The 24,403-nt window shown below is 47.8% G+C and overlaps 1 protein-coding gene across 1 annotated transcript; it reads left to right on the top strand.

Annotated features, from left to right (window-relative positions):
• The first annotated feature begins 273 nt into the window (after positions 1–273).
• Positions 274–24,013, top strand: DMBX1 (diencephalon/mesencephalon homeobox 1). The gene is given in 6 exon segments (XM_068952378.1): positions 274–366; positions 368–457; positions 15,594–15,759; positions 20,489–20,667; positions 21,839–22,193; positions 22,665–24,013. Coding segments are annotated over 6 exon segments (1,284 nt in total). The 3' UTR covers positions 23,066–24,013.
• The last annotated feature ends 390 nt before the right edge of the window (positions 24,014–24,403 follow it).

The raw sequence follows: 24,403 nt of genomic DNA, 5'->3' as shown, positions 1-24,403 counted from the left end.
GGCCACGGCTTCCCTCCCCTGTGTCCTAAGGACCCCATCACCCCCCCCGCCCGGGGCTAGCCCTCCTCCCTCCCCTGGCATCCCGTCCTCTCCCAGGGATTTAATTAGCCGTTTACACCTCAGCTTGGAGTAAAAGACTGGTAAGAAGTCGGGGGGGGGGGGGGGCGCGATGTATCAGCAGCCCTCTTTTGATTGACAGGGTGGAGGACCATTGAAAATCTTGCTGGGTAGCTCCCGGGTCGCTATGAAGCTCCTTTTAAAAATCCTTCTTCAATGCTGCCTCCCGGTAGATGGCAGCTCCGCCGGGCGCGGAGGCAGCGCGGAAGCAGCGCGGGCGGATGGAGTAAGGCGGGCAGGGGGCGAGGCCGGGGCGCAGCGCCCACTCCCACGCGTACCCTCTCCCCACGGGCAGGCTTCCACGGCGGGCGGAGAGACTGCGCCGCCGCCGCCGCCCCAGGTAGGACACCCCCGGCCCCGGGTAGCGCGGCCCTGGGGAAGGGGTTGGAGGCTGCGGAGGAAGAGTTAAGACAAGTTTGGGAGCTTGTTTGGAAGGAGGGGGGGAATGTTGGGGGGGGGACTCCGCGCCCTACGGAGGAGCCGCTCGTAGGGATGCGCGCCTCGCGGAGGAAGGGAAGCTCGGTCCGGGGTCCAGCACAAGTCCTCGCCAACTGCTCTCCAGCCGCTGCTGCGCCCTTTTTACTTTGTTTGGAATATAGTACGCTTTCTCCCCTCCAGGGAAAAACAAAAGGGGGGGGAGAAGGAACCCACCAACTGACTCGGACGAACCGCGAAGCGGGCTGGGGCCGGGGTGGCCGCTCCGCCGTGACTTTGGGCAGCTGGTGGGAAAGGCGCACGGCGGAGGCGGGACTGGCCCGGGCGAAACTCGGGCTCCGGGCGGGAGAGCGCAACTTGCGCTCCATTTACATATCGGTGTTTAAATGAACGCGCAGAGCCCGGCGGCGGCGCGGGGCCGGCCCTGGCCGCGGGGGGCTTCGGGGCCGCTGGAAAGTTGCGTGCGGGAGGGACGGCAAGGAGAGGGCAAGGCTCTAAGCAGCGCTAGGAAGTGTTTCTAGGGAAAATCCCCGGCCACCACGCTTTGGAAAGGTTAGACGGCAAAACAGTCGCGGACTGGGGAGCCGGGCTGCGCCCGACCCCCCTCCCGCTCTCCCTTTAAGATCTATATAAACGCCGGACCGGCACTGCCAGGCTCGCGTGATAAATTAAGGGCTTCGCAGTCGAAACCTATTTACACCTCCATTATAGGGCTAACCAAATGGGGATCAGCATGCATATTTTTACCGGGAGAGGTCTCATACATCTCCGCCAGAGTCGCCCCTCGGGCCATAGGATAACAGCGAGGAGAGGGGAGGGGGAGGCTCCAGCCGCAGCCTGCGCTTCGGAGGAGGAAAGTACATGTCCCCGGTCGGTGCCTGCTGCCGGGGGGGGGGGGGTGGGGGGGCGCCGGGGACAGGGTCTCCTTGTAGGGGGCAAAGGGACGGAGAGGCTGGCCCTGCCGAGGAGGGGTGCCCTGGGAGAGAGGCCGGGACGGCCAGAGCAAGGCGCTCCGGGAAGTTTCTCCTCCGAGGGAGACAGCGTTTGATTCGGACACCCGCCGTGGCTGTTTTTTTGGGTGGAAGGGGGAAAGGAGTTGGCAGCTCCTCGCGTGGGTGCGCTGGGAACGGAGCTCCCCGGCCCTCGCCCGCTGCTGCTCTCCGCTATTTCCCGACGGGCGCACGGCCCGGGGGGACAGACCGGAGGGCTGGGGACGGGCCACACCCGCGGTGTCCCCAGCCCCCGGGCTGGTGTGGGCACCGCCGAGCCCCACAGCAGAAGCGGGGGGTCGCTCCCGTTTCCCGGGGAGATCCGCGCCCCAAACGCTGTCTGAGCGCTTCTGAAACGAAACGCGCGCAGGGCAAAGAGCAAGCGCGGCCTGGGACCGAAGGAGGGGTCGCTCCGAAATACCCGTCCCACTGGGGGGCCCCGCGGCAGCCGCTCCAGCCGGCCGGGCTCCGGCTGCGTCCCGGGCTCCGGCTCGGTTTCCAGCGCCGGGGAAAAAGAAATCCCCCCGCCCCTTCTCGCACTCCATCCCGTTCCCCTCCGGCGGCCCCCTCCAGTTCCACTTGGTTAGCTCAAGTTTTCCATGTAAATGACAGTAATAAATATCTAATCATGTCCCGCAGCTATCGGCGGCTCGCCGAGCAGCCGGCATTAATGAGACATCCCGGGGAAGTGGGGGGAAAGCAAAAAGGAAGGAGGAAAAAAAAATTTTAAAAAAGGAAGAAGGAAAGTTGTGGGTTTTTTTTTTCCGTTCCCCTAAACGTGTTTTGCCGGCCGCCTTGCGAGACCCGGCAGCGGCGCAGGCTGAGCGGGCGCGGAGGGACGCGGCCGCACCGCGCTTCCCCCGCCCCGATTCCTCCGGAGCGATCGCACCTGTGGGTCGCGCCTAGCCTCAGCCCCATCCCCTCTAATTAACCCCCTTTCCAAAAATACAGCAATCCCCCGGGGGGACGGACACGGTGCGGAGTGGGGGTGGCCGGCGAGTGTCGGGGTGACCCTCCAGGACCCCAGCGCAGCCCTGCCGGGGTCTGCCCTCCCCAAAGCCCTGCGGGGCTGGCGTGTGTCCATCAACGTCGTGATTCCCAAACAATTAATGGGGCTGGAAAGAGCTTTTCATGCTGTTTAGAGGGGAGGCTAAGGCTGAAATTAAACCATGAGAGTTGGATTTGTTCTCCTAACGCTAAACAAATGGAGTGATTACCTTCTTTCCAAACGCATCAGTCATACTACATTAAGTAGCAGAGAGCTAATTATCCCAATTAGGAGGCTGATTTATAATTAATGGCTTGGACCAAGTGATAATTGGATGTTAATGGATAACAGTTTTGTCTGAAGTAGCCTCCTGCTTCCCCAAAGGCAGGGCTGGAGGGGTTTTTTCCTCCCTTCTCTCCCCTTACCTCTGCCAGGAGCACAAAGCAAATGAGGAAAGAAATGTGCTATTAGCTGATTCAGTGGGACCTGTCCTCCCGGCCGGGGCTGGCGACAGCAGAGCACAAGTGGCTGGAGGGGTCCCGGGGAAAGGGGGGCGACAGGGGCCAGGCTGGCTGGGGTTCAGTGATGTGAACTGCAGGGATAGCCCAGAGCAGGGCAGGGCTGCAGGCTCGCCTCCTTTCCCCCTGCACTCTTCCTGCCCGAGGTCTTCAAGCACCTCTTTGCTTCTCCCTCCCCCCATTCCTCCCCCGACTTTCTAAACCTTGGACAGCTAAACCGAGGCAGATGGGGTTGGAGTTTCAGTGCCTTCAGCCCTGTGGCGAGTGTGCAAGGCACGAAGCCTTGTCCTAGGATGGGTGGCAAAGACTGAGCCTCTCGGAGTGCTCCTAGTAAGGATAAGGTCATCTCCCTGCCCTGTCCTAGGAAGGGCAGGATGGAGGGCTCACCCCGACAGAGAGAGATTTTTACACCCTCCCATCTGTGCTCTCTGCACTACTTGAGGCAGTGGTGAGGAGAGATTCGCCCTGCAGATCCTCTCTGCTCCACGTTTCTCCCTCAATACCTGGATCTCAGAATTGGCACTTTAGCTGTTTAGTTTTTTCCCTTCCATGCTAGTTTTTTGCCAATGAGTAAGCCTATGCAAGTCAATTGAGGTCCCTCATTTGCCCCAGCAGGAGAGAATTGAACCTACATCCCTTTGGCTTTCAGATCATGTTTTTAAGTTCAGTTTTTCCATTTGGATATTTAAATAACTAAGAACCGCAAGGGCAGAAAATCCCTGGAACGGTAAGAGTGACCTCAGCTCTTTAAGCTACCCCATGACTGGTGAGAGGTTGTATTAAATTACACCAATGTATTCAATACAAAAAAATACATCCAAAATTGTACTGTCAGACTGAGCCAGTTAGAGAGGTGTTCCAACTTTCCATGTTAATGCAAACAGATGTTGATGTCCACATGGGATATTCTCCTTATACTTGCACAAATTAGTGGGTTGCTGCAGAGATCTGGTTGCTGTCTCAGAAGATGAAGCTCTGTGTTCACAGAGCTGGTTGGTGCAGAGGCTGCTGCCCCTTGGCATCAGGGCCACTACTTGTGGCAAAGAGCCAGACCCAGAGCTGGAGAGGCTTCCCCGCTGGCCAGAGGTAAGGGCGGGCTGGCCAGGCAAGTTTAGCACGAAACAGTCATAGAGGGAGTGATTGCAGTAGGTTTTGTTCCCAATGTCATGCATTTATCCTTCAAGAATCTTTCTTTGAGGAAGAGAGGAATCCGATGGAAAGAATCCAGAGAGAACAGAGATTTCTCTCCCCTCTGTCATCACCACAACAAGCCCTACTGAAACAAAGATGCTGCAGAAAAAGTACTGGGACCAAACTCTTCTGATGTGGCTGCCTGCTGTTTTTGCTGCTAAAGCCATGGGCAAACCCTTAGCTAGAAGTGCCTTGTGTTTTCAAAGACGTCAGCTGTAGCATCCTCCTAGGGATTACCAAGCGGCTGGCTGAAATTTGGCTCTTCAAGCTGGAAATGCTTCTGCTGAGGCACTGACAAATGCCAATTAGGTTTGGGCCCTTGCAAAAGCTTCAGTACTGATTTCTACCACTTAGGTCAGAACAAAACATTTAGAACCACTTGTGTGGTGGGGGGGGCCCTCGGGGAAGATGCTGAGGAACAAGGATTCAAACAAGCCAAAATATTCTGATCCTTATGCAGCTACTGATAAGAATAACCTGCTTTGGGGGAACGTCTATCAAACTATGCTTGTTGCAAAGACAGAGTGAAGAATTCTTAAATGCTGCTGAATATTTAGGAATTAATTTGTGATGCACTGAGATTGGTCAAAACCCTGTTTTTTTTTCCTCCACCCTATTGCAGTCCAAAAGCTACTGAAATTATTATTTTTTGTTGTTGTTCACTTGTGTGGGTTTTGGATCATGCTCTTTATGATTTCTGAAGCAAGTTTGGTGCAGCTCCTGGAAAGGGCAGAGCCTCTGAGTGAGGGATGGGAGCAGGGCTGCGGTGGAGGGGGTGCCTGGGGCCAGCTGCTCCCCGAGCGGCCGCAAACTCAGTTTACAGGCAAGAGTTGTGGGTGGGCCACAATGCGAATGGGATTTCTTCCTGGTAGCTGCTGGCACAACACTGTTGGGACCAATTGCAGCCAGAGCAAACATTGACTTGAAAAATACTACTTTAAACTGTTCAGACAATAAAACATAAAGTACTGGGGGGGGGGGGGGAGAAAAGGGGGGAGCTTGGAAATTTCACTAGCCTGCTCTAAAAAAGGGAAACCAGCTGGGCTGGGGAAGCAGGCAGATGGGTCGCAGGGGGCACAAAAGACTCCTGCAAAGGGAGCTGCAGAAACGTGATTTCTGCAGCCACTTGAGCGTGAGCCGAGCGCTGGGTGGGCAGCGAGCAGGCAGCTGCCCCGCGCACTCTCGCTGCCTGTCAGAGGAAGCCGGGTGAACGCACTTCTGCCGACAAGCTGCACCAGTGCCTTGCGCGTTTAGCTGCTCTGCCTGTTTTGCGGTGCGTGGCTCTCTAAAGCTCAGGTCACCTGCTGATGGCCAAAATATATTGCTTACCTTGGCAACTGCAGTGAATTCAGTGTATGTATCCAAAAGCTTATGGGAAAGGAAGCATTGCATACACCCACAGCTCTCCCCAGCTACTGCTTTCTGTACTTACTCTCATTTGTGGCACTTTTTTTAAGAGGGCATAACTCCTTTTTTTTTCTTCCCCCCCCCCCCTTCTCCCTGTAAAAGCCATTGAGCACAAATGGCTTTTTCAGTGATGTGAGGAAAATGAGCATGATCTGTTGTGAGGAAAGAAAATTCAAAACTTTTGCAGGGCAGACACTTATTCTTTTAAGGTATTAAGTGTCCCACAGTTCTATAGCTTGCAGAAGAGGTCTTTTCCAAGTTTTTTGGTGATTTTTTTTTTTCCTTTCTTTTTGACTAAGGTAACCCTTGCCTGTCATCCTGCCTGATCTTAGCAATTGCTTCTGCTCAGATTATCACATGGGTTGTGACTGTAGTTTTTAGATATCATCTGCAGAGGCTGACCCAGCGTCTGACTGTACCTGCAGAAACATCCCAGGCTCAGGATCTCATCTTCTCCATTTCCTTCAAAATTAATTTTGTTCTTCAGGTCTAGCTGAGATCAGATTCAAGCAAAATTGTACTTGGTGCTGTGGCCTTGCAGCATTTCAGCTAAACAGGTGAAGAGCACCCAGGAAAGTCGCTCCACGCCAAGCGTGGCAAATGCCAACGATGGGGTGCAAACCACCAAATTTCACAAGGATGCTTTTCTCTCTTGTCCTCTACTGTGTGTTTAAGCGCTACGAGTTTAGCGCCCACCACTTACCACTCTGACTAGCGCTCGCTTGGTGAGTAACTGTGGTAGGTGAAGAAATTACCCTCCCTCCGTGCCTGCCCCTTTCCCCAGCCCAAAGGAGAGCAGAGGGGAGCACACGCCCTTGTCGCGGTCACACTCCCTGGAGCCCGGGGTCTTGGCCGAGGCACTGGGCCGGCACTGAGCACGTGGTGCCTTCTGCCAAGCCAGCGCCCAGGGTGGTAACAGCTGCAGAGCAGCAGGAGAGGACCTGGAAATCTTTAATTGCCTCTGCAAACCTTATCTGGTGGGGCCGTCTTTGCCAGCGCTACTTGCAGTGACTCTCCTGAGAGCCTCCTTATTTTGGTGCAAAATTGTAGATCACTGGCAATTTGATGTGACCATGTCAAGGAGTATGAACCTCCAGGATGTTTCTCCAGATTTCGGGGACACTAGTGACTCCTGAACTCCCACCAGTGAGCCAGCCAGCAGCTCCAAGGAGCTGTCTCGAGTGGGGCGATTTGCCTGCGCGGCAGTCTGCGGTCTGGTCCACTGCGGGCAAAGCTGGCACGGGGCAGGGAGCAAGATAAGTCCCCCCCAGCAGCCCGCAGCCCCGGGGAAGGGCAGAGTTAGGGAGGCTGGCGCCCTCTCATCATGCAGTTTGGAAAATTCCCTCTACTGGCGTTAAGAAGAATGAAATGACGCTTCTCAAACAAAGCCATTTTTACCGAAGTGAGAGGAAGGGCTGAGCCAGGCAAACCACACACAAATACAGCTAAGCCAGAAACATGCTTGTTTTGGAGGAGGTGAGGCAGAAAGCACTTTTTTTTTTTCCTTTTTCTCATGCAAACAGCCAATTTAAACAATTTAAGCTGTTTGTGAATTTGGTAGTTTGATTGCATAGCCCTTTAAGGTTACTCCGAGCCCTGAACTCAGGGCTAGTTTCGAGGCAGAGGGCTCGAGACGTGAGGACGGGCTGGCCAAGCAGGTCGGGAGCAGCCTGGCTGCTGCGTTCGACATCCCGGGAAGGGGAGCGCGCGGCAGCGGAGCCGGGCTGGAGGCGCTCGAGTAACCTGGGGTCAGTCTGGGCTGCAGAGGTCGGTTTCCTCTGCAATAGTAATCATGAGAGATCTGCATAAAACACCCTTTTTCTTTGCTGTTGCCTGAACTGGAAGCAGAACAGGATCCAGGAACCAGAGCCCGAGCGATGTTCGTTTTGAGACGTTTTCTCATTTACTCAGGAAAACCTTTCTGCTTCAGCACAGATTACAAGAGCTGTTACTGAGGGCTGAGCACTGCTCCGAAGGTGAAACGGGAGCTGCGTTTACACTGACCCGACCTGTAAGAACAGTTTGTCAGGTGTCAGTTATGACTGATGTGCTCAAAAGGACAGCAAGAGATTTAGCACCACGGCGATGTCTGGTGATCCCGATCCAGGCTCTGCCCTGCGAATCACTGGTCTCCAAGCCTTAGAAATTGTGCCTGGCTCAAAAGCAGACGCTTTGAAGGTCTCTTGATTTTTATTTTATTTCAGACCTTTAGAGATGGCACTTTGAAGCAAGTCTCTGCAAACAGAAGCACTAGAAATTCTTTAAACGGGAACTGCCTACTCAGTCACTTGGGTCTGTTATCCAGGGCCTGGGGCGGGGGGGTGAACAAGATGATTTCACAAAAGTCTTAAATAAAAATCACAGCAACAGCTGAGTTACCTCCATCAGCCAGGGCCTGTTGTCTCACCTGCTTGCAACCTAGCATCCGAGTTTGCAGAGCCATACGATAAAACTTCCCCGTTTCAGCAGGGTGCTCGGAGGTTGGTTGGTTTGTGGGGTTTTTTTGTTTTTTTGTTTTTTTTTAAACTTACGAAACCGCTCGGATCCTATGGGGCTTCCACTACGAATAAGTGAGCACTATAAATACAGTTGCTGTACACTACAGCACCAGAGCCCTGACAGAGGCAAAGATTTGACAAGGTCTACCCCAAAAAGGTGATGCTGTCCCTAAATGGAAGTATTTCCAAATTTCAGCTGCTAGCTAACCTCGGGTTTTTAAGAAAATGATCTTCATTTTAAAGGCTAGAGAGAGGCACTGCTTGCCTGTTGCGAAGAGGAATGGAATACTTTTACTAAGGTCAGTAGTAGTAGCTGAACATCAGCTGCTGCAAAAATTTGTGTAATAAGCCAGTTTTTGCTTTTGGGTGAGCTGAGGTTTGTTCAGATAGACTAGATCTAATTTTGGTCTCACACGACATCAGGAAATTAACTGTATTTAAATCCAGGGATTTACACAGGTGTGAAAATGTTGCAGGCAGATCAGAAATGGGGAATCTTGATTTTTTTAGAGCTATTCTCAGTTTCTTTATTCCAGTCTTAAGAAAAATCCTTTGGAACTTTTTACGACGCATGTTTCTCCGAGAGTTTGTTATTTGAATGAGAAAATATGATGTGTTGCAGTATTTCAAGTTATTTATATTTCAGCCACTACAAAGGTGAGATTGTTTCCTTAGACATTTAGCAATCTCACGTGAGGAACAAAACTGATTTATGACATGCTAGTTATTATCTTACTTGATTTTGGACCCTTCTATATCTTAAAGATTTAGGGATATTAAAAAAAAAAAAAGAGAGAGATTGAAGAAAACCTCTTGCAAGGTTCATTTATTCAGAACCCCCTAGGTATGTAATTCATTTAGCACCAAATACGTATAAAACCTATGTCTGTGGATAGATTGAGCCTCTTTTCCTAGACTGTCAGATAAGTAGAGGCAGAGATTCGTTATTTATCTTGCTGATTTAAAGTGTGTCTGAATAAGGACTCGAAGCATGAAATCATAAAGCAGAACGGCTCTAGGACTGGAGGAATATTTTGTTAAGTTTTTTTGGTGACATTCATTGCCAGTAGTAATAAGAAGGGTGCTGTTAACACAAACCATTTTCAGCTGTTCCCTGTTGATAATGAACAGATTTCTGCCCTTCATGTAGGGAAACAAGAGCAGTAATTTGTAGCATTCGAGCAGGCACTGACAATGCTGTGCCCAGCTGGCAGACTGCAACTTTTCTCTTTATGTGACAGGGATGCTCCTATTTTTCGGTCACCTACAGAGCACCGTATGCCAATGGGAGTAAGGCATAGGTCATGAGTGAACATTAGACACTTCTTTCACAAGTTTTTCCTGATGCTTTTCCTGTTCTGCATGCTGTGTCTTGCTTCAAGGTGCAGACTCGAGGAGATGCAGAGCTCTTCCAAAATTAAAATGCATCTCTCGGTAATTCATTTTCATCAGCAATGAACTTTCCTGAGATGCCTTCATGGCACCTGTGGTGTTGAAATTGCCTTCTACCAATGAATTATCAAAATGCAGATATAATTTTTTCGCTGTAGCTTATTTTCTACATTAAGAAGGCTTCATACATACCCTTTCCCCCCACCAGCTTCCTCAGTTTCCAAAAAGTTCTAATGAAATGATGAAGCAACATCTCGCTGATGCTGACCAGTCTCAAGCAGATGCTGGTATCCCATTCCTGACTCCTCCAAGAAAAATTTAGTATTGTTCTTAACTCTGATCTCATAGGTTTTATTACTCCATTTTTCATAATGGTATCTGAGCATCATGTGATGCTCAGGCCAGTGAATTTAGTCTGAGTCCTTCTTTAAGTTTGGGATGACTCACTATTGGAAGGAGCCCACCCGAAGGGAAAAGAGAACATGGTCCAAAGCCCCTGCAAAGCTGTGAGCCCTACACCCGACCTCAAACTCATGGTGCTCAGCAGAGTTTGAGCAGAGCAACTGTTCTGTGCTAGGAAACACACACATTTTCTTCAATTCTGGGAAAATTGGCCAGAATAAACTTTTGAAGAAGCTTCATCTATCTAGACATAGTCTATTTTGGAAGAATAAGGTTTTACTCCAGAACAACCCACTTAAGCAAAACCACTGTCTTAGTTTAAAATTGCTTTGCTCCAGAGCAGTGTCTACACAAGGAGCTATTGTGGCTGTCCTTATTCAGGACAGCTCACCATGGAGGCGAGCTCTCCTGCTTTCCATGAGCTATGTGGCCAGCACAAGTGACACACAAAATTTTAAAAGATGTTTTATGGTTTTCATACCTGTTTCAAATACATACATATAAAAACACCGGCTCTTAGGAAGAGACTTTTTCACCTAGTGAGGAAACAGGTGGCTATTTTCTCTTTACTTTCCTTTGTCTTAGGACAGGATTGTGCTCCTGGATGTGTACTTAGATACTATTTAAATAGGGAAACTTAGAGTCATTTATACAAGTTGAGAAACCCAGGCCAGCTGACACTAGTCTTAGTGGCAGATGATACTACTCTGAAGTCCTGGGCCAAATCTCCCCTTGTATGCTGTGTTGGCAAGTGGCATAAAAGGACTTGCACTGCTCTGATGTTACGGCATTCATTACGGGAGCCTGCAGTTTTCACGGCGGCTGTTGGGAAGGGGCAACTGGGAGCAGCGGTGCAGCAGGAACAGCAACGCTGCTGTGGAGGTTCTGGCCCGTACATGTGCCATGTTTTGCATTGGATTGAACCCGAGCAGCTGATAGTGATGTGCTCCCAGGGTCAGCCTGGGGTGGGCAGAGACGCACCTTGCCTGGCATCTAATAATGCGGAGGGTGGAGAAACCTGGCTTTCCCATAGCCGGGATGGTGAGAGCTGGGGGAACACTCGTTTATTCCTCCCGGTCCTCTTTCTGAGGCCAGATCTTGGCAGACTGCGACAGAGGGATGGGGCCCTTATAGCAAGACAGGTCGTATGCTTGGGGAGAAGAGGTGAGCCCAGACAGCGTGGGTGGCCAAGAGAGAAGCAAGCCTTGGGCTGCTGAAGACTCGATGGGGAAGGGAAGCGCCTGCCCGGGAGGCAGCAGCCCTGGTGCCGCATGCGCCATGCGCTCACAGCGGGTCAGCTCCAGCCTCCTGTGGCTCTCGGCATGGGCGAAGCAGCGCTCACCTCCTCCTACGTATGTGTTTGCCTCTCGTCCATCTGTCCTTGCCCCGCGCCCTTTCTCAGTCTGCATCTCTGCCGCACTCAAGCGGGGTGAAACATCCCTTTTCCATCCCGGTGGGCCCTGTGCTACCCTCCCAGCTGCTTCAATAACCACTCGAGGCCATACCTTTCCACAAAGCAGAAGCTCAGACTTTGCTCTCATCCTCCTTCCGGTTGCTCTTGTTCCTTAGGCCCTCCAGCCAACAGAGACATAAAAGATGCATTTGCAGATTTTGAAAATTAAAACCATCTATACAGCCAGTGGGGAGGGATCAGCTTATTTGGTTGCTTAATGAAATATAAAGATTATTTTAACCAGTGTAAGCACTATTCGACAGTTTATGAAACACAGTAGTGGCTTGATGAATGGCTTTCTCCATTAAAAAAAATTGCTGCATGATGTCTTTTAAATATTTAATTTATTGGGGTTGGAGTGTGCTCAGAGCTGACAGTTAAATAGGAATTGTTTGCGGTCTCAGCTAACTTTGCCTATTGGGTTGAACAGTCTAACTCAGTAAATACAGGATATCTCCTTTTTTTCCCCATTTTTTACACTGAATCTGGGATGATGCATTTACTGCACAAGTGACTAGAAAGTTCTGCTTGCCGACTGCACTGCAGCACGCCAGGCAATTATCACTAAAGCTGTGAGGTATGTTGACTGTCTTCATGCATCTGTCACTATTTTTTTTTTTTTTAAGATCCCTGCTTTATTATTATTATTAATACATTTTCTTCTAGGCCACCCGGGAGAGTTTGTCCAAATGTGCATATACAAAATCAGTTTTTAACAACCAAATAAAAGGAGATATTCCTGAGGAAAGTGTTTCAGTGGAAACACTGGGCTCCAAACCCAAGATCATTGGCTGTGTCCTCGGAGGACTGCATATTCTGGGAGAATTCCCCTCCTCTTGTTGTTTGCCGAATGTGCCCTTGTGGTATACAAACAGCAGCATGCAAAGGGGATTAGAAAACAAACAGGCATTTCTGTGAGTATGGGAGCCAAAGCCACTTGGCCTCCCACATACCTCCTGGCAAGGCTGAGCCCAGCGTGGATTCTCTAGCGTCTGTTAAGGACTGAGGTCTGGCAGCAGCCCAGAGCAGCTAATAGGTTCTGTGTCCTCGATGGGTTTTCGCAACATGCACAGGAACTTAATAAGCTTTGAGACCTCCACCGGGCTGGCCAATGCTGGTGAAATTGGTCTGCCGGTTCAAAAGTTAGAGGGTGGCAAGGGAGGAGACAAAGCGATGTTGTAAAATTCCTGTTTCCCTGCTTCTGTGGGGTCAGAAATGCCGGTCCTGCTCCTAACCTGGAAGAGCACAGTAGAGAATGGCTCTGGCCAGCTTCCCCTGCCTGGCTGTGCCGGGATCCATACGCGCTGGGTGCTCCCATCTGCAAAGTCAGGCCGGTGTGCGAGGCTGCGGGATGTGGCTTCCCACTGCTGGGGAGGGATGATGCTCATGGGGAGCAGCTGCCCAGGGGACAGACCGGGTGAGGCTTTGCCAGAGACTCTGCGATCCCTCGGCTGCTAGCCAGGCCCTTCCTTCCCATGGGTCGCAGGACGTCACCTCTGGTCCCACACCAGCTGTACGGGTCACCAGGACCCCTCCCGCCCTGCAGCATGTGCTGCAAACAGCAAAAGGGAGAGCAAAGCTTTTTCACCTGCCTGCTTTCCCAGCTCCTGGCCAGAGCATCAAATCCATGCACTCCAGAACTGCAGTGTTTCCAAAGTAATATTGTTGTGCATCCGTAGTGGGGAAAATACAAATGCCAAAAAACTGTTGGCACGTGAAGTTCTTCACCTTGAACAGAGAACCAACTAAATTTTCTCATTGCTTAAGTCTTCCTTAAGCTGTGTTAGAGCAGAGTTATCCTTGTGTTTAGGAGAGCATCTGCATCAAAAATATCTGTCATCCCAGTGGCTCAACTCAAAACAGTGTTGGCTTGTTCTTTCTTCCCCATTAGAATGAATAAAACCATAATAAGGTATAGATGAAGGCTGAACAGATTATTATAGTTTGGGGATGTCTTTTCTGAAAATAAAACTTGGGTAAATTTTGAAATGAAGCATTTTGAAAATGAAATCAAAGTTAATTGCTTGCATATATAGAAACAAAACAGATTGGATTTCATTCCCCGTCTCGGGTTTTCCAGAAACAGTTACAAAATAGATTTCAGGTCCCCTTCCCCACTTCGATGCATTTTTCAGTAACTCATCTATTCATGTAAAAATTGTCTTTCCATGGTTTAAAATAGGGAAGAGTTTTTTTGCTTGTGCTTTTTGCTTGCCCAGGAAAGGATGTCACCGGTAGCACTCTCCATGTGCCATAGGGATGTGCCTTGCGTCTGTGCAGAGCAAGGTGGGAAATGGGTGCGGATAAGCCACTAAGCTTTTTTGGAGTCTAAAACTGAAGACTAATTTGGGAATGAATCTAGAGTGGGTGAATAGGAAGGCCCAAAGCAGATGAAGGCTGCGTTAGGTTCTGTGTCGGATCTCCCTGGTGTAACCGTATCCGGATCTGTTGCCCTCCATGAGCGCTATTGGCACTGAGATGAAATGATGGCAGCGCAAGGGATTTTGGGAAACAAGAGTGAGGTTGGGTGGTAGATTCCTGAATTATTGGTACATCATTATTGCAGCCTCATTGAGAGGACCACCCCAAAGGATCTTGCTCATGGCTTCACAAAATCCCTTAGTCAAAAGAAAAGAACCTAGAGCAACGAGGAACATCTCTGAGGTGTCAGGGAGTTTCACCAAAATCCAGACCACAAGGCTTTCCTCCTTTGCTCCCAGGCACTGTGAGTGGGAGATGCTTGCGAGGTGGAGGTTGGAAGGGGCCCCGTTTCATTGTCAGTCATAGCACATAGCACAGGAATTAGCTGGTTCTTTTCCAGGAACTAGCAGCTTGGTCTCTGGATGTTAAACAAGGTCACTCCAGGTTTGCACTTGCTACCTCACAGTGGTGGGGAGCAAAGGGGAGATCTTAGCAAGGGAGGTAGTGTGACCCAGGTGAGCCCCGCCCCAGAGGTTCACGTTCATGTGCTTCCACTCCTCCATCTTCACTGAGGTCTCCTCCTCCACGGTACAGGTGCTCCTCAGGCAGAAAGGAAGTCTTTAGGCATGAGGATGAGATCTGAGAGTCCTTATTATGGAAAAAACAGCAATTAATTTTTCATTCTAATAGCTACACAGAAGTTTTGCAGTTCAATGCATCAGGTTCCCCTGAAAGACATGGGAGTTGAACCAACTCCCTCCAAGGATCAAAACTACTTTTTAAGAGGTTGCATAGATAACCTGTCTGCTTTCCTTACATTAGCTCAGCTGGAACTCTTCTGTCTCTGAATGGTCATTTGTTGCATTGACTTTCTGGTCGATGACTTGCTAGTGTGAATGTTATTTTGGAATTTTTTTTTGGTGGTAAATGTTTCACCTCTTGCCTTCTGATGTCTTATAAAGCAGGGAAAGAACATCCTGGAGGTCCTTAGTCATTTGTAACATGGATGAATGGAGCATCATTCAGCTTTTGAGACCAATATTGGCTCAGTTTTACAGATGGTCTGTAAGGAAAAACAGCTTGAAGTTTTGTACAGAGCCCACAGTTAAAAAAAAAAAAAAAAGAGTTTTTCAAATAATTTCCTTGCTGTTGAACTATAAGACTACAGTATTTATTGCAAACTTTAATTCTCCCTTTAGCCATGACATTTTTGGCCCTATTACACTACAGATTTATTTTTCTTTACATCACAAGCTTTTTTTTTTTTTTTTTGCCTACCATTTGTGTTTTGTTAAGAAGACCCTTAAGAAGAGTAAATGGAAATAAATTACACATGAATGTGTGCGGATAAGACACACTTTGACATTATGACAACAGGACTGTGAAACAGCCCACCGCAGGCAATGACGGGGACGAAATCCCAGCTGGTTCTGGGATAAAGCTTGATCAATTCATTAAAGGTGGTAATATAATGCATTTTATGACGGCATGTACCTAACAGTCCTGAAAATCCTGTCCCATATTTTGTTCAGTATATCTCTTCTAGGAGATAGTCAGATGCTGATCTCTCATCAGCTTGGAAGCCAGACTGGTGTCATTGGTGCTTTAGGTTCCTGGTCTGCAGGAACTAGTTTGCATCTGTTGGAGTCAGGCAGTTGGAAGTGACCCTTGCATGCCTCAGTTTACATTTCAGGTCAGTGTTTTCAAGGCTCTGCTGGGACATCAGGACACTGGAATGGCGTGTTGCTAAGCACCTCTCTCCTGCTGGCTCTTGTTTTTCAGGTTTATGTCGCCATGCAGCACTATGGAGTGAACGGTTACTCCCTTCATGCCATGAACTCACTGAGCGCCATGTACAACCTGCATCAGCAGGCAGCTCAGCAAGCCCAACACGCCCCCGATTACAGACCCTCAGTGCACGCCCTCACTCTGGCAGAGAGACTGGCTGGTAAGAACAACTTATGGCTTTTGCAATTCCCTGGGGAAAATGCTTGTTTTTATCAAGCAAAACTCTTCCTCAGCAGGGAATTTTAAGCAGATTGGAGTGTGACTTAGCAAACGGGCACAGTGGGAAAAGGACGAGCCTATGTGCACCACAGAGTGCCCTGGCTAGAGAGCTACTGAGCCCTGTGCAGGAGAGGAGGGAAGGCAGCATGCTTTTAAATCATGGAGGTGTTGGCTAGATCTCTAGGAGTGGCAGCATTTCACCTGTTAACTCCTTGATGACAAACATTGGCAATCCCATATATCACACGTATAGGCCATACTGTATGAACGACACGTGCCCTCCAGCGTTTGCTGCACACTGGCTGTTGCACTTTGCTCCGGACTGGCCTTCTAAGCTGGGGAGCCTGGGTGCAAGAGGGAACATGGTGCCACTACATGGTATTAAAAGGATAGGTTTAAAAGGACACTGTAATCTGTTTTAACCGGCAACCAATAAATGCCACAAAGACTTCTCTGTGGTGCCCAGCAACAGGACAAGAGGCAATGGGCAGAAACTGAACCACAGGAAGTTCCATCTGAACCTGAGAAACAACTTCTTCACTGTGAGGGTGACAGAGCATTGGAACAGGTTGCCCGGAGGGGTAGTGGAGTCTCCTTCCCTGGAAATATTCAAAACCCATCTGGATGTGATCCTGGGAAATATGCTCTAGAGGATGCTGCTTGAGCAGAGAGGTTGGACTAGATGATCTCCAGAGGTCCCTTCCAACCTAAACGATTCTGCGATTCTGTGACTGACTTTGTCACTAGTAACAGCACAATGAACATGAGCATGTAGTGATTTCGATTTCCCCGAGGGGCCCAGGCCTTGCATTCCCTGCAAACCGTATCCTGCCATCCTAGGCTATAGGCAAATTCCTGCTCCTTCTATGCTGCCCCTTCTTCAAACTACTTTCCAAACTACTGTCCCACCAAGCACTCTGTTCTCTTGCAAAAAGGTCTTCTTCATTTGGATCCTCTCTTGGGTCTCACCTTGACCTATTTCTTCAGGAAATCCTAGACATTGGCTTGGGTGACGCTTGAAGGTCCTGCTCTGTCTTTTGCTCTTGTGTTTTGCCTTCATTAAATAAACTTCTTTAAGTCCAAAGAAAGTCACATGTGACTTTACCCAGTGAGTGTTTTTCACATGGATTTGTTGCTGGCAGGACACTGGAACAAGAGTCACTGCTCGAGTGTCTTGTATCTGGTCTGTTTCCCATGTTTAGCCACGATTGTAATAGTGCTACAACAATACTGCCATTAAAAGGAATTGCAAAGTCCACGTAGTATTTTATGATTTGGTAGGAGGAATTGTTCAAAAATAGTTGACAGAGATCAGAGGTTATGTTGCAAGGCAGGGTGAGTATATCTGCTCTACATTTCAGCCTACCACCGCACACCTAGATCTATCTGAAATCGTTAAGGGTTGGCTACTCCAGTGCAAATGATCAACAGATACAAATCGCAGTTTTGGTCAGGGCTTGGATGCAGCATAATAGACCAGACCTAACTATAGGTGAAGTGGAGAAGCACTGTACCAACATAGCAAAGCTAAAGTGAAAAGTTACTGTAGATGTGATTCTAGAGACCTTCCAAGAGTGGGCTCATCTTCCCTGGACTGTCTAAAAATTAAGCATCTGCTTTAATCTAGCTTCCTAGATTTCTGATATTTTGGAAAAAAGCTCGGGAGTGACTCTTTCCAGCCTAGAGTAAGTGGAAAGAGTCATCTACGCAGACAACTTTAGTAGGCTGAATTTAAGAGACGTAGGCTTAAGTCAAGGTAGGGACACAAAAGTCTCAGGCCAGTCCTCCTAGGTGGGTGTTCCATGAAAGCAAGATGCAAGGGTCTCAGTCTTTTTGAATCAACAGACCACTGTTGACTGTCAAGTCTTCTTGTCAGCCACGATCCCTTATCCACTTTATGAAGAAAATGCTACTAGTGACCTTCTTCACATGGTTCCTCAGGTCACTCACTGTGGCCTCTGAGATGCCTGGGGGCCTGTAGGATGGAGCTGGGGAATCACTGTCCTCAACAAAAGGGAATCAAAGTGGGATCAAGGAGACCTAGACTCTAATCCTGGTTCTGTCATTGGCCTGAAGAGTGATGACAGGTGGGCACTTTCCTTGTCTTGGTCATCCATCCTCTCCTTCCCTCACACTTTCAGCTTGCAGGTGATTGGGTGGGAATGGATGGTCCCAAGTACTGTAATGTGCCTTGCAGACTTTGGGCATTTGGTGGCCCATCCCTAGACACAAAAATCTTTTGAAAGATTTTTCTGATCACTTGCACCTTTTACTATAGAACATGGAGGACTTAATGTCTTTGACCCTAACTAGGGAAAAAGCAGAGGGAGACGGAGAAATGGAAGAGATATTCTCATATTCTCTGACAGGAAATTCAATTGATTTTCTGATCTCTTATCTTTAAAATTAATAACCCACTTGGAAGAGTGTCACCAAATTAAACCCCGCTGTCCCCTTGTGATCTCCTTATCTTTGGTGGGGTAGGCATTACATACCTACAAGCCAGTTCCTTTGCAGTTACTTCACATTTTGTTAGCTCTGAATATCTTTTAGTGCAGGGTTATAGATCTCATTTGCCTTCCAGGGACAGTCAGAATAAAGCAGCACAAAAGCAAACGACCTTAAGTCAGAAAACAGAGGTTTCTGATTTTAACTGCAAAGCCTCACCTGCAATTTATATTCTCCTTCTTGCAAAAAGCCTGAAAACATTGTTAAAACATTAAAATAATTGTTGTTTAGCTTTCATTCGCGTAGCCAAACTGAATGCATGAGCTGCCACCTCTGGGGAGCTGATAGGTCTAACCTCTACTCTAGGAGTTTGGGAATATTCCAGCCTGCAGGTAGGGTGTTAAACCAATGTCCTTTCTCCTGACTTCTTGTACTTGAAGCATAAATGTTAGCTTTGTAAAACATTTCAGGGTAGCTTCTATTTCTTGTCCTGGAACATTCCTTTTCCTAGCCTGGGTGCGTTGTGCGTTGCTTCTGAATGCATAACGGATGCCGTCTTTGCCTCCCAAAGTGGCAGCAACTATTACCAGTGTTTTAATTCCCCCAAGAGTTCTGACACCTTGAATACAAAAGTCTCTTGTATGCAACCAACACTGTATTGTATTTGGCCAAAGACCTTTAGCCCAATCACATCTTTTCCAGGTCTCCAAAGCCACACTGCTTTGGCAACAGCCCAGAAAGGCTCTGCAAATGCTGACCTAGAATGAAACAGCTGGAAGTTTGGGAGAGGAATGCTTGAGCAGTGCAAAGCTGATTTGCTACGCTCATTAGCTAACATATTTGGAACCTGGCTGTGCAGTTCTGGGACTGACCTGACAGCAGGTTTTGTTTTATTGTTTACATTCATGCCGTGATACTCGTGACAAAAGCGCAAATAAACAGCAACAAAAGCCTTCATCTGGCTCTGTGCACTGATAATGCTGACTTTTTCCCCTGTTAGGTTGTTTTCTAGTGTTTTTATACCCCTCTTTTACTCAAAGTCATAGTCTTAACTAAATTAAAAACAATACCAGACGCTGCTAAAGCTCTTTCTGCATTTCATCTTTGAGAGCAAACCTCTCACAAGAGCGAATATTTCATTCCAGCTCTGTAGCACAACATGTCCCAACTTGCATAATAAAGGCTTTTTTTTTCATTTTAAAATAGCTTATTTTCATTGATTTAAGGCGATCTTTCTACTCCAACTAGCTGTTGTGAAAGCATAACGCCTGTGGTAAAATAATAAGCCCTTACTGTGGGACTCAGATTTTCCCCAGCCTGAATTTCTTCTCTGCCCTCAATTTTGCAAGCACAGTTTGCAAGGTCAGACCTTCTGAGTAGCTCCTCTACTGTGAAAGGTGTACTGCGTGAGCTCTGGGCTTGCAATCAGTGGGGCTGGGTTTGCTTCCTGGCTGATTTTTCCAACCCAGATGCTGGAGAGTATCCGTGCTCAGTAAAGCACGTGCTTTCAAGCTAAACAGACATAAGCACATAAGCTTAAGTGCTTTCCTGAACCGGAGCCCAGAACAGCTCTCCAATATCACGCCTTGAACACTACAATAAGTGACATACAAGACCCTAAAGAAGAGCCTACTCAGCCTGGTTTCTGGGAAGATGCATGCCTTCTAATGCAGCTGCAGCCAACACAACAGGCTCGAGGCAGCTGTGTTCGAGCTGCATGGGCACTTCCCACTGATCAGCACTGAGTTTCATTGCAGCGTTGAAGCCTACCGGAGCTCTGCCTTTGTCTTCACTGAGAACGTGACACGTAACGTTGGGCCCCTCTCCTGATTATGACAGGGAGTCCCTTGTTTTTTATTGTGTTTCCTATGAACGATGTTTATCTCATAGTGGGATCTGTGCATCTGTATGTCCTGCCCCCCTAACTTTTGTTGGCTTATTTCAACCAAATGTAGCGCAGGAGTCTCAAAAGTCCCCATAGCTGTCATAGAAAGATTGTCACTCCAGAAGAAGATTCCTAGTCAGAGGTTTTATCTCCTCAGACACCTGTGTTACTAGCAAAATGCATGCACAGGCTTTTTCAGATCTAAAATGCCACAAAAACACTTGTTATGTAGGTTCATTTGGTATTGTTATCAAGTGTTTTATTCAACTGTCAGCATACAAATTCCAATAATTAAATTGGCCACTTCTCTTGTCTTCCAACGGCTGTACATTTCAAGACATCATTTTGGAGGCACGTTATGGATCCCAGCATCGCAAACAAAGGCGAAGTCGCACGGCTTTCACAGCCCAACAGCTGGAGGCCCTGGAGAAGACCTTCCAGAAGACTCATTATCCAGATGTGGTGATGAGAGAGCGGCTGGCTATGTGCACAAATCTACCTGAAGCCAGAGTACAGGTACCGATTTTGTGGTTTTGTTAGTGGGGACGTTTTAAAGGATACTGTGAGGTTCCCAGAGGGTTGACCAGCTCTATAGGTCTTTCAAGATTCTTACAGCATAACCAAAGATTTTTGGGCAGATAAACCTGTCAAAGAGGACAAAAAAAAAAACCCAAACCATTCAACCCAAGGCACACATCTGCTAAAAAAGTTCTTAATCCACCAGCACATTTTTTAAATTTAGGTTTGTCTGAACTGTACGCTGGTTTTCATTTGTCATTTCACATTTCTTTGGTGGAAGTTTTAGAAACATCAACAGAAGTCTACTTATTTATTTATTTGTGAGATTTTTCTGGCTTTCTTAGAGAAGCAGAAATCCAAGTAATTCCAGCTGCTCGTTTCCACCAGCATCAATATTTGTAACATTTCAGGCCAAGATTTCCTATTTTTTTAGTTTCAACTATTGCAACGTGCTTTGTAACCTGCTGATGAGGTGGTTCTTACACTGTTGTGACTTTAAAAGACTAAATAGCAAGTTCTTCTGTGTGAAGTGGATAAGCGGTAGCTCTAGGAAAAAAGTTAGTTCATTTCTTTTATACAGATGTCAAGATATTTTTGACCTTCAGAATTTTTGTTTCCTGGTCTAACTAGCCAGTCAACACTAACATAAATTGCAAAGGTATTTCTTCCAATCCATGTCTGCAGATTTTTATTTAAAAACTATAGATTCTCCCCCATCCCCTAGATCCGATTTCAAGACATCAGCTTATAGCTGTAATGACTTATTTCGGCTGTTTCCTCTAGTTTTGGCACACTGATAATAGGATGTTTTTAGAAACTGACAGCACTGTACTCTCAGCCAATGTAATTTCTTCAGACTCAGCTATAAGCCATCCTGACCATCTGACCAGTTTAGAGAAAAAAAAAAAAAAAAGAAAAGATTTTTCCTTAAAGATCCAATATAGAGGTTGTAATTAAAAAATATATATATTTATTGTGCTATTTGTACAAGCACTAAAAGAAGGCAGAGCTCTAAGGTCCAACCAAGTGGATTGACATTTGGGTACCATGGGCTTGCAGTACCTAATTACTTGGGATTCCCTTGAAGCTTCCAGGCTGCATGATGCCGAGCTTGGCACTAAGCAGGATTTTCACCTCTTTTCTTTCCTTGCCATTTGTGGCACTGAAGGTTTGGTTCAAGAATCGGAGGGCCAAATTCCGGAAGAAGCAGCGCAGCCTGCAGAAGGAGCAGCTGCAGAAGCAAAAGGACTGTGAAGGGAGCCACAGCGAAGGAAAGACAGAGGCACCTGTACTGGAGACCCAGGCCACCACCCCAGAGGCCGAAAAGGCCCAGAACCTCCCAAGTGAGGTAAGCGTGGAGCTCAACCTAACCCTTTCAGAGCAGTCGGCCAGCGAATCAGCACCTGAGGACCAGACAGACAGAGAGGAGGAGTTCAAGACCACCTTGGAAGAGGCTAAAGCAGACAAGAGTCCTGGTGTGGATGGCAAGGCTTTGAACTGCAAGAGAGCAAGCCCAAAAGCAGGTGAGGGGCAGCATCGGTGGAGCATCGGTGTCAGGACTTGGCTTTTCCCAAGGGAATGCCAGTGGTTGGATATAGCCCTTTATTCCCTAGAGCATGGGATCTTGCAGGTAGGCTGCCCAAACTAGGTGCCAGCACTAAAGGGAGCCTGTGGAAGGCCTGACCTCTATTGTAGCAGAGAGGGGAAAAAAACCTTCTGCTCAAGTTAGAGCTTGGGAGGAAAACAGTGCCTAGTGGCAGCAGGAAAGCACTAGGAAAAAGGGCAGACCCATTTCTAGGAACTAGGGTGCTCAGCGTAACACACAGACATGCTTTAGCTCTCCTGAGCTAACACAACCCATCTCTTTTGTGGTGCATTCCCAATGCATTTCTGGGGAGAGAACCATGCTGTTGTCCAAACCTTACCTGGACAAGGATTAGTGCTTTCATCCGGCTTGTAGAAATAACCCCTATCCCCTCTGCTTCCTGCTACAGAGTCTCCTCTCAGTGCAACTGTGACGCCTTCATCCAGCAGCAGCCTGGCTCAGACCCACTCCTACTCCTCTTCGCCTCTGAGCCTCTTCCGCCTGCAGGAGCAATTTCGCCAGCACATGGCGGCAACCAACAACTTGGTGCATTACTCCTCCTTTGAAATGGGGACACCGTCTGCCATGCCCTACTTGGGCATGAATGTCAACATGGCGCCGCTGAGCTCTCTGCACTGTCAGTCTTACTACCAGTCACTCTCCCACGCTCAGCAGGTCTGGTCCTCACCCATCCTGCAGGCCTCCAACTCCCTTCCAAGCCTGAACAGTAAAACGACAAGTATTGAGAACCTCAGGCTCCGGGCAAAGCAGCACGCAGCTTCCCTTGGGCTTGACACTCTACCCAACTGACTGCAAGATGAGCTGCCGTCACCCACAAGAAGATGCACCGGAAGTTTGGCACTAGATATGTCACACCTTGAACCCCCCATCCTCAGCTCTTCCTGGAGTAAGGTGCTCCCATTCAGGGAAAACTTTGCATTTATTAGCATCTTAATTAGCACCACGATTGCATCAGACATTGCTATCAGCCTGGTCTTTGCTAAATATTTAACGAGGAAGGGGGAGAGGATGTATATTTAGACAGATGAACTGTCCTCCAGATTGCCGTCAGTTAAGCCTGTGAGATTCAGAAAAAGCTCTCTTTCCTCAACTCCACGATAATGTGCCAACTGTGTTGTATATACATTTTTGTTGTTGTTGCATTCTTTGGGAAAAGAGAGAGTCCTGCTTTATCCTGTATATAGTTTACAATGTTGAAAGCATCCTTCACCTGTGTGTTACTGTCAGTGTTACAGACCTGTGACCTCTTTTGCTTTTACTCCTTCTTTCTCAGTTTGAGTAGCTGGTATCAAAATTACAAGTCAGCCATCGTCCCCACCTCAGCTTGTAGCTAGTTGCTCTCCTTGGGTCAGAGTCCGAAAGGTGTTTAAGATGAAGAGAAAGGATGGAGCACTTCACTGCTCTGCTTCTCTCTTCTCTGCCAAAGCCAATTTTGTAATAACTGGGAAATAACAACAGAGGTAAATTTCCTGTTTAAGCACTTCCTATAGGGCAAGCATTTTTCATTTGCTTTTTAATAGCACTTGTTCAAAGACGGAGGATGAAATATTGGCCCAAAGCTGCTGGCTATGGGGAGAAAAATGAAAGCCAAATTCACAGGATTGTTTTTGATCGAGATGGTTTCCTCTTTGATCTTCAATGAAGTGTAAACTCTTCTATTTACAAATTATGGGGATTTCTTTCTGGAGAGCATCTTGATCTAACTTTGACAACAGAGGGCAATAAAAACTTTACATGAGCTCCTAGTGTGTTCATACACCATGTATTATATGATTATTTGACAAAACCATGATTAATGCAAGCTGTGTTTAGAAAAATGCTCTCATCACCAAATTTTTACCCTCAAGCCCTGCAGCTTCAGAAAATGGTTAGCAAGTGAAAATATAACAAGCAAAAAATGCTGAAATGCTGGAGGCAAAGCAGGTGATGTGCAGAGGCTTTATATTCTCTGGAGCTGAGGGGGAATAGATAACTTGCCAAAAGATACAGGGTTTGCAAGTAACCCAAATTCACCAACTTCAAAATGAATTCAGTTAATAGTTTTGGCCTCATTTCATTGGAATAACCCTTCATTTCAATAATCAACTTAGGGTTTTTTTCCTTTTTGAGAAGCAATGTTTCTGCCAA

The sequence above is a fragment of the Struthio camelus genome, chromosome 8 (assembly GCF_040807025.1).
Source record: "Struthio camelus isolate bStrCam1 chromosome 8, bStrCam1.hap1, whole genome shotgun sequence".
In the NCBI taxonomy this organism is placed as follows: domain Eukaryota; kingdom Metazoa; phylum Chordata; class Aves; order Struthioniformes; family Struthionidae; genus Struthio; species Struthio camelus.
The sequence above is the reverse complement of the archived record's forward strand: the minus strand, read 5'-3'. Positions and strand labels throughout refer to the sequence as shown.